The sequence below is a fragment of the Gadus chalcogrammus genome, chromosome 15, assembly GCF_026213295.1.
Source record: "Gadus chalcogrammus isolate NIFS_2021 chromosome 15, NIFS_Gcha_1.0, whole genome shotgun sequence".
Lineage (NCBI taxonomy): Eukaryota > Metazoa > Chordata > Actinopteri > Gadiformes > Gadidae > Gadus > Gadus chalcogrammus.
The window spans coordinates 750992-764664 of NC_079426.1; the positions used below are offsets into that span (position 1 = coordinate 750992).

General features: G+C 45.2%; 1 protein-coding gene across 2 annotated transcripts; it reads right to left on the reverse strand.

Annotated features, from left to right (window-relative positions):
- Nucleotides 1-128: 128 nt before the first annotated feature.
- On the reverse strand, nt 129-12587 carry sufu (suppressor of fused homolog (Drosophila)). 2 transcript variants are annotated; one of them, XM_056609072.1, is made up of 12 exons: nt 9585-12587; nt 9163-9297; nt 8228-8364; nt 6656-6798; nt 6325-6410; nt 6118-6190; nt 4940-5093; nt 4537-4639; nt 3803-3937; nt 2482-2620; nt 2031-2099; nt 129-1815 (listed from the first exon to the last, which is right to left on the reverse strand). In XM_056609072.1, the coding sequence occupies exons 1-12, from the start codon at nt 9731-9733 to the stop codon at nt 1726-1728; spliced, it is 1413 nt and encodes a 470-aa protein (XP_056465047.1). In that variant the 5' UTR covers nt 9734-12587; the 3' UTR covers nt 129-1725. The 2 variants fall into 2 exon arrangements, with proteins under 2 accessions (XP_056465047.1, XP_056465046.1); XM_056609071.1 differs by having other exon boundaries at nt 130-1815; nt 4940-5096.
- Nucleotides 12588-13673: the final 1086 nt, after the last annotated feature.

Sequence of the window (13673 nt, forward strand, 5' to 3'; positions counted from 1 at the left end):
TGGCATTCATTTTATCAAATGTATACCTTGGCTAATGCTTGTAATGCTGCGAAGTGTTTGCAATACATACATCAATACAGATCCCACACACATTGTCATAAAACACAATTCGGCGACAAGAATGAAGGTTTCCAAGAAAATCTTGTGTCTTTATTGTGTAAATATCTTAATGCACTTGGGATTACATACAAACATGTAGAAAGTTCAGTGAAATGAGACTGTAGAAAAAAATAATGATTGAACCCCCCCCCCATATGTTGTTAAAAAAAAACACGCACATTTTTGTACTAGAACTATGTAATAACAGTCTCTTCACTAGGAGTTCACACGGAATGTATTGACAGGATCAGGAAACCAAAGATTACAGTAGCCTTTCTTTTGAAACAATTAGGGAGAGTCGACAGTCTAAATAGCTCACGGTCAACTACAGGCACTGAAGAACTTCTTTAGCATTAATCCGGTCCTTGTGTTGAAGGCTATTATTGCAGAGAACACTTTTCCAGCCACTGGATGTAATACATGGAAGAGTAAAAACTGAACAGCATTACACTTATTGAGCCTTAGGGAATATTGAGTGATGGGGTATATAGAGTTCTGCAGGAAGTTAACAGTGTTCCACCAATCCAATGCAATCTGCAGAATCAGCTTGCATTTGTGGTAGTGTAGCACATGCAATGGTCACATTGCATGTAAAATTCTGAATTATCTTACAATTAAATTAAACATACACAACCAATACGACTCATTCAAACATTTTGCGGAAGAAATGTCTTGTAACAATAATGCAAAAGAAAAAACAAGTTAGGAGTTCGTGCACTTGTGATGTAGCCGAGAAGAAAATAAAATGTAACATTTGTTGATAAGTTCTGTGATGGAAAAATACATGATTATAAAGTCTGTAAAAAACATTGCAGCAAATGTATTGTTTGAATGCATTGACAATAAGTGGCAGCTGCTTTCTCTTTGGTATGACCATAAAGACAACGAAACGGAAATGTCCAGCATTTGAAAATTCAACCCATACAAATTCAAACGTAATTGTAAAGAACACTGAATAAAATAGAAAGAACGTTGACTTGTCTGCCCTTGGATTGGCCAATGTCATTAATGTAATAACGGTCTCTTCAGGGTTGCACCAGGGCGTCTGTTGAGGATGCTTACATTGCTTAATCCTTTTCTGCGTGTGCCTTCAGGTCCGCGGGCTGATTTCTGTTAGCGTTGTCGTCTAGCCGCCTGATTCGACCGACCACCTTACCGGTGAATGGTTGAGACACACATCCCTGTCTCACTGTAGCCAGTTCGCCGAGCCTAAACCTCGTGGGTCGGCAGGTTGTGGGTTTAAGCAGCTAACACCGGATAGACACAGCCGTGCCCTGCAGCCAGAAGGAGTCATGAGGCAGAAGGCAAGAGTCAGAGGCACTGCGCGACTTCAAAGTCTTCAGATCTGCCGTCTGAACTGTGAAAGCCCCCCCCACCCCCCCACCGGAGCCGTCCACAAGTCCAGTCCCAGCCAGGGATTGGCTCAGAGAAGCCGTCTCTGGTCGTCCAATAGAATCCCAGCGAACACGCCATGTTGTGAGGGTGTTTTGCGTCAGGCACCTGGGTCGGGCGTGCTCGCGGTTACAGGCCTGGAGGAACATGAGGAGAGGAGGGCCCAAGCGATGGACAGAGAGGAGTGGGTGGGTGAGGGTCTGTGTTGGGTGTGTGCGTGTGCAGGGCCTGGTCTCACTGGAGCGGATTATCAAACACAGAGTCTGGCAACACGGAGATCTTCAGCTTCTTCTCCGGCCAACTGTACTCCTTCGGCAGCTTAGTCTGTAGGGGGCGAAAGGGAACAGAAATGTTTAGTAGTTGAAAAGTCGAGCCATAGAAAAGGCTTAAACAAAAGGGAAACCAACACCATTGGTTTCTTTTCTAGGTCCTTCATATATTCAGCGTCTCTTCAGGGGTGCAACAGGGTACCCGTCTAGCATGCTACAACGTATTGTTGCCTTCCATTTCCCACGTAGGAGCAACCCCATTTCACCCACCTCTTCACGAGTGTTGAGCTCCTGCAAGTCTCCGAGCATCTGCTCCACAAACTCCTCCGTCAGCAGGATCTGAGAGGAGCCACGGGGAGACATCAGTCAGACGAGGGGCGCGTCACACAGTGCAGTGGGGGGACGGTTGCTTCTGTTGTGTTATTAAACAGCTAATGGAGATATGGAGCTGGAGGTGGATCCTGCGGTGCTTGGTGGTGTAAGGAAGGGTCCTACAAGGACAACAGCCTCTACCCTCAATCAGGTCCCGATCTTATCCTTATCTCTGCTGCCCAGGCCCACTGAGATGCCAGGTGAAACCTAGCTTTGACGCTACATAGGCTCAGCTAGGCTGTGGCTATCTAAGCCAGGTAGAGCTGCAGCTGGGGAAAGGGGAGGAGGATTATCCTGGTGGGGCGGCCTGCCTCCCTCCAGGCCCAGACGAGGGTTGGGTGTGGGGTACCTGGAGCCAGGGGCCGTGGGCTGCATAGGGATGCTCCTCAGTGGCGAAGGCCCCCTCCACGCCCGTGGAGACGAAGGTTATGGCCGTGTCCCCGTTGATGCTCTTGTAGGTGAAGTGCCTCCCGTGGAGCAGCCGGCCCCTGGAGCACATCAGTAGTCAATCAATCCCACAGGCTTTATGATTGGTGTTATTTTTATTGTTTTGGATTATTACTATGACTTGTGACTATAAATGTCATGTCTGTACAACCCTACATTATATAAGGCCAAGGGTCAAAATCCTCTGCTCAGAACGAAACTAAAACCTTTAAGAAGCAAGGAGGGAGATTCCCTCTTCTGATGACAAAAAGAAAATAACAACCAAACGTCACTGGTGAACTTCACTAGTCAGATAGGAAAATAAATTCAGACTTTGAACTGAAAGATATATCCTGTGGCCATGTTATTGTAAATGGTCCCTTTGTACGGCAGGTAGGGCAACACATGTAGTTTTCACTCAGCTCTTGAAGAAAGTAGGTCAGGATCTATGAGTTATGCGTTTGCAACCAATGTCAATATTATAAAGATATATATGTTGGTTTTGAGCTGGCAGTGTTGAAAACACCTAACTAATGTCACTCTAAACCCCCCCCTTTCAAAGACCCCTTCCGCATTTTCTGGTAGATTATGCTTTCTATATTATGTTTGCTCGTTAGATCAATTTCTGAGAAAGCACCAGGACAACAGAGATATGATTTTCCATCTTAGGACGTAAATCAAGTGTCACAGTTCCCTTGTTTCTGTGGAAGAGTCTATGTATCAATATGTTATATAGCCTTTTATGGACATAGAGTGCTTACCAAAGACGTATTGATGATAGGTTTGTCGCAAACGTGTGAAATATGCGGGTGTTTGTGACGATAACGCTTATTACACTTTGGGATGCAATGTGATATAAACAGTGTGCAAAAGAGAGACACAAACAGAGAGAGTCATTGAATGTGAATATCGTTCTGGGGTGGACGTTTTAGTAAACAGAAAAGGGTTGTCCCAAATCTGCTTCATTCTGACAATTATCTGTAATTAGGCCTTGGGATGAATTGTAATATTAAACAGTGAGAGAGAGAAAGAGGCGGCAAGAACAAGAACATGGGTAGGGGTTTGGTGTTGCAAACCCATGCAATATCTCAGAGAGCGAGGGGGGGACAGAGGGACAGGGGACCCTGCGTGTGCACGGTGCGTGTGCACGGTGCGTGTGCACGGTGCGTGTGCACGGTGCGTGTGCACGGTGCGTGTGCACGGTGCGTGTGCACGGTGCGTGTCCTGCGTCCGGGGGGTCTGACCTGAGGCAGAGAGGCAGCAGCGTGCCCGACTCCTGGTTGAACTTGAGGTGGACGCTCTCCAGCTGCCGGGTGCGCACCAGCTCGTGGGGCACGATGGCGGCCGAGCTCTCGCTCTCCAGACTGTCCTTCCGGCTCCTGAGGACAGACACGGGGAGAGGGGGGAGGGGGGGATGAAGGACAGACACGGGGGGGGGGGGACACGGGGAGAGGGGATGAAGGACAGACTGAAGGGGCTGAGGAACCATTCAGGAGCTGCTGTTTGAGTGCAGATTGCTGGAGATGACAAAGCAACCCTTCAACTTCTAGTGAGCAGAATGCGCTGAGGTATCGACGGTCTCATACCTGACGATCCCGGGTAATGTCTTATCATCCTTGCAGCCCTTTTAAGGGGATATTGGGTTGTTTTTAACCAATGTTTCTTTCTATTGATTAATCAGAACAATTTGCAGACCCTTATGGGATTTTTTGTCCGTAACCCTAACCCTTCTTTTCAAAAAGCAAATGTTTGGGCAGCTCTTAGGCCCTGCCCCCTGCGTATGGAGGTGGCCCCTGTGCTGTCCTGACTCTGCAGAGGACCCCGCTGATCCCTGGCCCCAGCTGCAGCCTTGCTATGGCGCTCAACAGGCTGAAAGGCCCTGGCTCGGCCGGCTAGCGGGAGGCGTAGTCGTCAGGGGAGGAGGGCTGTCTGGGGGTCAGCCGATGCAGAGGTGCACCCAGGGAGGGAGGCCACTCACTGGGGTCTCTCGTGGCCGTGCCTCTGGGCGCTGATGGGGGGCAGCGCCGCCTTGGTGTTGAATTCCAGGCCCTTCCTCAAGACCTCCCTGATCTGCTCGGTGTCTGTAACGCAAACACACAAACAGACCTCAGAAACAGTGTGGACACGTCTCCTGGAGGCTCAAACGTGCACATCACTAGTCCTTTAGAAGACTAATGTCTTGTCCGCAAAGAGGAAGAGCTCGGGGGTTTGTCCACAAAACCAAGCATGCGATCAAGGAGCAGGTAGGGGGTAAGGCCTCTCGCTCAAGGCTTCCTACAGACAGAGTGTGTGGACCCAGAACCCGTCTCTGTGGCTCAGACACCAGCGGGCCGCCGCACCATCATAACCGGCCCTGCTCCGGCTCTCTGCTGCGGTCATACCTTTGTCCGAGAGCCTGCGTGGCTGGGCCCCGATGCAGATGGACCGGGTGTCCTCTTCGTCCTCCGGGGGCCGGCTCAGGTCGTCCCACACACACTTGGCGCTGACACCGCTCAGGTTGGAACCCTCTGTCTCGATGCCCTGGTCCACTCTCTCCTGCTTGGAGGAGCAACACACAACGCAACCCTCAACACACAACACACAACGCAACCCTAAACACACAACACAACCCTCAACACACAACGCAACCCTCAACACACAACACACAACGCACAACGCAACCCTCAACACACAACGCAACCTTCAACACACAACACACAACGCAACCCTCAACACACAACGCAACCCTCAACACACAACACACAACGCAACCCTTAACACACAACACACAACGCAACCCTCAACACACAACGCAACCCTTAACACACAACACACAACGCAACCCTTAACACACAACACACAACGCAACCCACAACACACAACGCAACCCTAAACACACAACGCAACCATCAACACACAACCCTCAACACACAACGCAACCCTCAACCCTCAACACACAACGCAACCCTCAACACACAACCCTCAACACACAACCCTAAACACACAACCCTCAACACACAACCCTCAACACACAACGCAACCCTCAACACTAGCTCAGCAGGCCCATGCGTTACAGAAGGGCCTGATGGATAGTTTCAGATTTATTTGTAGCACGATGGGGAGGTAAGACAAAGTTATACAGGCAGACATTGAGTCCATTGAGTAGTATACCCATCATATGTAATCCTAGTTTGAGCCAGGAACATGGGGCACCTTTTGGAAGAAGGGGGGGTTCGCTATGACCACGGCTGAGACCAAAGCGTCCTGTTTATAGTGGAGATGGAGGCGGGGGACAGGTTCCAACCGTATTTCACTGATGACATTTTGAGTGGTTTTGTGTGATATTTGGGATTCATTTGCGCTTGGGGAGGTAAGAGTTATACAGCCTTTGTAGTCTATACATTTTCGATGTGCATGTGTGTAAACCAACGTAAACATTTAGGTCCTTATAGTTTTACTCTTGACAGGCCTTTGTACACAAACACTTACCATTGGTCTTAAACGTAACAGCTCCGTCTCTCCTCGTATCAATGGGATACAACACGCTCAGCGGAGCCAGAAGTACTTAAGGAAGCCTTACTTGTAGGTGTGGATCAATGTCAAAAATGGTCTCCCCTCTTCGCATGTCTGTGATCAGCCACGGACCACCGGCCCTGAACAAAGGAGGAACACATCAGCCCGGGTAAACCCAGAGTCAAGAAGTGAATCGCTGTGTGTGAGCACACACTTTAGGTGATTTAGTTCAACTTAAATGGGTTGTGTGTGTATGTATTCTACCTATACTCACATGTGAACGCCACGCAGTAACTCTAAAATGCCCTGGCCGTTCCACTGCTGGGCTGCCTGCAGCTCCTCGGTACAAACGCCCACGATCTACAGCCGACCGCACAGACACAAGATGAACAGGATCCTCATGTATCTTTAGCCTCAGATGGGCAACCTCCTCATTGTGATAAACAAAAAGGAGGATTCATTTACATTTTTGGTGAAAGTATTAGTGAAAGTAAACTGCAGGGACTGATTTGAAGGACCTACTTAAGCTTCAAGTATTGTTAGATAATATTATCATTCTATGGAACAGGCCAACGTCGAAGCCTGGGACTCGATTTCTCCATTACCTGGAGGAAGCTGACTGTGCCGAAGGGGGTTTGGACAGGTTGTATCTGGGGGTCCTCGGTCAGCAGCATGTGTTGGATACGAGACTCGCTGTTGTCGAGCGGGCTGTGCCACGACACATGGTCGCCGCTGCAAAACGTGTTTTCTGTTGAACGGAGGACAAAGACTTACTTACAAAATACTTTTTTAATAATAGGTGAAATGTGTTAAACGATGGGCTTATGGGGCACACCTTTAGGAGAGTGGGTCTAAAAGGGACTAACTAGTTTCTGCGAGCATTAGCCCAACAGCTAACCAACGCTGCAGAGGCGGTTTCCTCAGACAGAGTGAAACTCTTAGAAAGACGCAGCGCGCAGGAGGAAAGAGACGCAAAGGAAGTGTGTGAAAACAGAACCAGTCGAGTGGGGGGGTGGGGGGGTAACCTGTGATCCGTCCAAACATAAAGCTTGTGAAAGAAAAGAAAAAACGACGGGCCAAGGAGGGGGTGAGGCGCAGAGGGGCCAGCCCACCCACGTTCAAATGGACACCAGCTGGGGGGCATAGGGCAGAGTGGGGGGCTGGGGACCGCCTTCTCTGCCTCCCTGCTTAATAAATACCCCCTCACTCCCAAACCACCTATTAATGTTTACCCAGCAGGCGTCTAGAGGGGCGTATGTATGGTTTTCTAAGGGGTTTCCCACAAACATATTCATTAATCACCACCATGACTCACATCAACAATATCCCTTTTTTTTTCCTTTTGGTCATGCGTTGAAACATTTATGGAGCGGGTGCAGAGAAAGAAGCATTTCTGTGAGGGCCCAAAGCAGCATAGAGGAAACACAATGGGCTTTTTAGACCTGTATACTAATTTTGGCTTGAAACATTTTATGAGTTCTGGTATCCAAAGCCCACAATCGTTTTTCAACAGTTTGACAAGAGTCTAGCTTGAAGCTGAAACCTTTTACTACCACCCACTCTGGTGAATCCGCCTCAACCAACAATGACTGCAGGAATTATGATTATAAACTGATGAAAAACTGAACCAAACACACCCTGTTTGACACATCTTGAATGATGGCCCCCAGGTCAGTATGGGAATGCCTTGTACTTTAAGAAAAAATCATTTATTAACAACAGTGAGATTAACTAATGGAAATCATAAATCTGGGAGAGAAGTTATCAATTAAACTAGAACGAGGGTTGCCTCTGGTCGGTTTAGAGGTACTGTGTATAGAATTTCTGCATGGCAAGAAGGGCTTCACAAGACTTTTTGATTGCAAAAACAAACATATTCTAACATAAGGGCAGGATAATGCAGGGATAAAAGCTACTGCATTTGATCCCCATGCCCTCAGTCGTCATGTAGCCATCCTTGGGCAAGACGCCTAACCCCGGCTCCTTAATGGCATGTAGCTGAATTCACTGAATTTGCATCAAATCCAATAGAATACAAAGAATACCTGAGCAATAAGCTCATCTGAATACACAGCAAACCCGTCAGAGCGAACATGGCACGTGGGGAGACCAACCGCCAAGTTCACGGAAGGTAACATGGTCCCGATTTATATGGTTTCAAACATGTGCTCTCATACCAGACTGGAAGACGTAGCGAGCCAGGCCCTGCATGAGTTCAGCCGGCCAGGTAGGTGGCGCTGTTTCTCCCACTTCCCGTTTCAGGCGAAAAGTCAGCTCAAAGCCAAACCCACTGGGTCCATCCGAACCTGTGAATCTGAATAAGCAAACACACTTGTTGTTATTCATTCAAAGCGATTCAATAAATCAGAAGTACAATCATCAAAAAAGAGCAGCTTACAACAGTGCCAATGGCAAACCATGCGCACAAAAGAATAATTAAGTTACAATTTCACAATTTGTAGCTTAATCAAAGAAATATGCATTGGGATAGGATGAGAGTTATGCATTCAGTGTAGTGCTTCTCAAAGTTTACACTGTGCACAAAGAGATCAGACAGAAAACACCCAAAAACGATGTAGGTAGCTGCCTGACTCATCAAGACCACATACAGATTATTTCCCTTGTTGCCGTAACCCCAAAACCCTGCGCATTCATCTACACCTACATCTACAGCCCGCTACATTGGGACATGGTAGAGGATTAACAATGGGCTTCTTGTCAAATGAAACAATAAGGCTTAGGCCTTAACCCGAACTGTGCTAAAATAGGTTATTACTATTTAAGCTGTTCTGTAACAAAATACACTCATGGAGAACTGTGAGCAATGCAAGACACTTACAAACGCTATGACCAAGTGAAGGATATGTGGGAGGTTTTGCCTTTCCTACACACTTGAAGATGGATTGATAGATGGATGTACCTTTAGTTAGTTAACCAAATCAACTCAAAGAATGTTTGTATATGTATGAATTTGCATGAAGAAGGGCATGTGTTATTCAGTACACAACATAAACAACCCTTGGGACAAACATGATCATTCTAAAAAGTATATATATTATAATGATAACTCATCCCGTACTTTCTTTAGGGTCATGGCCATAACCAAACTTACTCGTGAACTCTATTGTCCCCATACAGATCACTTAGTCCGAAGCTGACATAGTGCCAATGCTCCTGGATGTCCTGGGGTTGGTTCCCTATGTTCCTGTACATGCTGATGTAGTCCAAGGGGTCGGGACCTCCCAACCTGTAAGAACAACAAGGCACATTTATGTTGAATTATTTATCACTAAAAGTTTTTTTAGACATCTCACGATACGGGTCAATGTGTAGGAAATTGAACTTAACATGGTTTGATAAATGTGAACTTAAGGAGACGTGAATGAGTTACGTTGAAAACTAAACTTTACGTAAACAAAGTGGCGTTTTGCCTTTACTTTTGAAGATTGTGAAATGTTTGCTTGGTAAAAGTAGTGCATATAACTTCTTCGAATTGTATTAACCATGTATACATTAGTATGGCCGGACACCTACCAATACTTTACAATAGCTGTGACCTGGAGCGGGTTGGCTTGTTCGGGGTAGAGACGCCGGCATTCCCCGTAAATGGCTTGTAATCCAGGGGGAAAGATCGACGCAAGCCCGTGGGCTTGGGCACCAGTGGTAGGCCGTACTTCATCCATGCTACAGCCTCGGAAATAAGTGGTCAGTCTTTAAGAAAACAGTAGTAAAGTGCACTATCTTTTCTCCCGTACAAATTTTAGTGGCTCCGCCAAACCAATGCGCATTACTTGATAACAACTGCTTCACCATGCAAACTAGGAGTGAGAAATGTCTTCGGAAAGCTCCGCTCCGCTACACGGGGCCATAGACTGTTGCTCCGCAGCTCTGGCAAAATGCTAACAACTGGTCAAACGTAAGACACCATATCATTGAGCGACCGATCGTATATCCAATGATCGGTTCGTTTTTATTATGAAGCTACATATAGATTATATAATAAGTATTACAGAGTTATAATATCTGGTTGGTAAACGGTCAATTACGCATATATAAATGTATATAATATTATTCAGAATGTAAAATCCATGTACTCAAACTTTGTAGCCCTACTTCATATCCAATCAGTGTATATTTTGATCATTGTGTCTGATGTGTGTGAACAGCAAAATAATTAAGACTACTTATGCAGGGGGAATCATATTATCTAGGCACACTTTCTTCCCCTTGTGATATGTGCACAATGAATGATTTGTACAAACATCACCCTTTGTTTGGGTTTAGTTGAAACCCCAATAAATGGTTGGGAGTTGGAGATTACATGCGGCCTTTATAAAGGAGAACAAAACGTCAGGGCATACACTAATTTTTATCATAAGGAAAAAAATGTGTGGAGGTTGATACGTTTCTATTGTTAAATCGTTATCAGTATGTGATGGCCTCTTTCTTTAAATGGAACAATGCCATGAAATTACGTAATACATTGAAGCTCTTTTTAGCATATAGGTTTTGGTGTGGGCAAAGTTTAAATAAAGATGTGGCTTAGGCCACAGCATTAACTCTCATTCCTTTCTTACTTATTCATTGCATCATAACGCCATGACAGTCTTTCTAAATGATCTAGCAATCCCCTAAGCTTTGTTTATAGTAGTACATTGCCTATGAGCCTTTTCCTATGTAAAGCCCTATGTCTAAACTATTCACATTCATATGTGAATCCATGCACCACATGTGGCATCTCTTTTATCTCTGGCCTGATCTCCACCTTTTTACTGCCACACATTGGTGTTGGGCCTGGCGTCTTTGCCTTGAGCAGCTCTGAAACAAATTGTTGTGTAGGTGTCTGTTCTATAAGTAAAGCTGTTCGTCCGAGTGGAGCTAGACACCTATTTTTGGATTGGTAATATACATTAGATGATGTGATGATGAATGATTGGACAGGAAACCTAATCAAGGAGGGATCATGGCGTCGTGGTGAAATAAGGAACAGAAACAAAGTAGATATTTCTTATATTCTTTACTAAGAAATGCTCTCAACATCAGCACATCAAGCTTTTTCATCTTCACACTTTATCACAAATGGACTTTGCAGTTCTTCAAGTTATACTGTTATCTGTTAATGAATAAAGGGTTTGATGTAAAACATTTTTTTATTACAACTACCACACAATAGAATCAGAGACAGATAGATGTTAATATACACGTAAGTGGATTATATGAAATTCATTGTTCATTTTCTTCATTTGTATCTCTTGAGGTTAATATGTTTGGAAAATGAGTACCATGCCAAAAGAACTGAGCCCATAGACGATACCTGAACGAGCCATCTATGGAATTCAGTTCTCATAGTAGAGCACCAGTTGAACTATGGTCTGTAAAAGTCTTTGTCATTGTCTCCTTACCCAAACTTCCCGTGCTGATCCTATCAGGCTTGCCGGTAGAGTTCATCTTAAGGACATCTTAAATAGGTCTTCTAACTTACCCAAAGCAGGTCCATTTTAGCACACGAAATGGAGATACATTTGTCATCAAAGGTATAGCTGTCTTCTTAACACCTTATTGCAGAGGCCTGCTAAAATCCCAATTTAGTGTCGTCTGGTGATTCAAGCCATCTACTCCCTTTTATTACTGGAAAAGTTTCACAATCTTTGAAATGAAAGCCACTGCTCTCTGTCTTATGCAATTGGTGAACTGATCCTCCTCTGTATGATATGACTCATCAGTGCAGCAACTGAAAGATAAGGCCCAACTGCCTAATCACTGATCATGCTGTTCAAGTTTAAAATTTAGCTAATTATTTATGAACTGTGGAACAGTCTGGAAAATTCCTGATTCCGAGCAAATACTTCTTAAGCGATTGCTTTCAATGGGATTGCTTACACATTACATTCAGCAAAGGTTCTAACAGTAAACATATTTATGTTAGGAGTGAACTCAATTCAGGTTTCATTCAAAGAGCAATTGTTTCAATGAATGTAGGAAAAGCTTCATAGGGACACACGTGCAGTAAAGTAGTGAGCTTTGAGGAAGGCCACACCTGAGGGTTTTCAGGAAACCCCAATCTCGAATAACCCAATAAATATATATTAAGTGAACGATAATAAATAATTTCCAGTCATGCGAAAGCATCATGCAATGTATCACCTAAATACTTACCAAAATCCCTCACTGATCACTTCAATGTCAAGAATCGTCTGTCTTCTCTAGACCACGTTGTCTCAAAGTGAAACTTTGAAAGTGCTCAGTTCTTGAAGATGCTTCATAGTCACCACAGTGGATCTGTGAATGCCTTGTACTGCTCTCTTTCCCTCTGTCTCTCTCGGTTCCAACACAAAGTATGTTCTCCCAAGTCCAAAAAGGTGGGTGTCAAAGAAGAATACATGAACTCTGGGCTGATATTCAAAATTCCAATCGCTTAAATACCCCTACCTTTCGCATTACACCATGGCCTCCGGTTGTCTGTCTACACACCCCTTCTGTACAGTAAACCTGACAGTCACTTCCCAGTAAGGAGGAAGCAGTGGGAGTAAGCAGCACACCCCCTCACCAGTGAATCAGCGCACAATAGTTTCTGAGGAAAACCATCTGACTGGCCCTGCCCACTGTTCCCATAAAGAGTCAAGGGGGTGGTGGAGGGGCCGGGAGGCTGGGTCTATGGCAGGAACCAGGAATTCCCCCACTGGCCAAAGACAGCTGCTGAGAGGGTTAAGGGCAATGAAGTGGACGCAATGCCTCGCGACAAACACAGTGATACAAACAGCCTTTATTTGGTAGCTGTGTGTTATGGCATATTAATGGAAAAGTATGTTCTGACGGTACACACTGCACGCACACACACACAGACAGGCATGATGCACACCCACAAACACACAGACCCCTTCATGCACAGAGCGTGGGTGTGAATAAATACGTGTCAGTGCATGTTGGTATTGGGGATAGCGATAAGGGATCTAAACAGAAAAAACCTTATCTCTATTATATCCCTGTTGATTTTACTTATAAGGACATAGTTGGGGACATTCGACTGTTTACAAGTTTAAAAAATGTGGAAAAGTGTGTTTGGATGATAACTTATTCAGATGTAAAGATTGATCCTTATAATAAAGGGGCTTTGTCTTCTTTATCTATGCACTACACGCGTGACGGTGTATCCAGGCTGTGGTCGAAAATAACCAATTCTACAGTCACGCCCGACCAAAGGAGGACAGGGGAAACTTTCCTAGGAAGGTTTCAAGCTATTATTCAGACCATTTCATTGTTTGGTAAGCCCTGTGTAAATGAAGCCATTTCCTCATCGCCTTATCTGCCCGGGAGCTTAGGTATGAGGTATAACCTGTCTTTACTGGATGAAGACGCAGTAAAGTTCCTCAGTAAATGCACGCTTAATTAATGTATGTCAGGATGGTTGGCCCCCTTTATATAAAAATATCATTTGCTTTGTAGTGTTTGATAAATAATTATAATAGGGTTATACAATACATGTGTCTTGGGAAAAGACAAGGCAGAAACTTCTCGTCAGAAGACGAAAACGTACAACAGTCTTTATGGTTGAAAGAGGTTTAAACAACAGTTATCAACTCAAAAATAACTAATAGGCTTGAAGGGGTGAACCCTGGTGTCAGA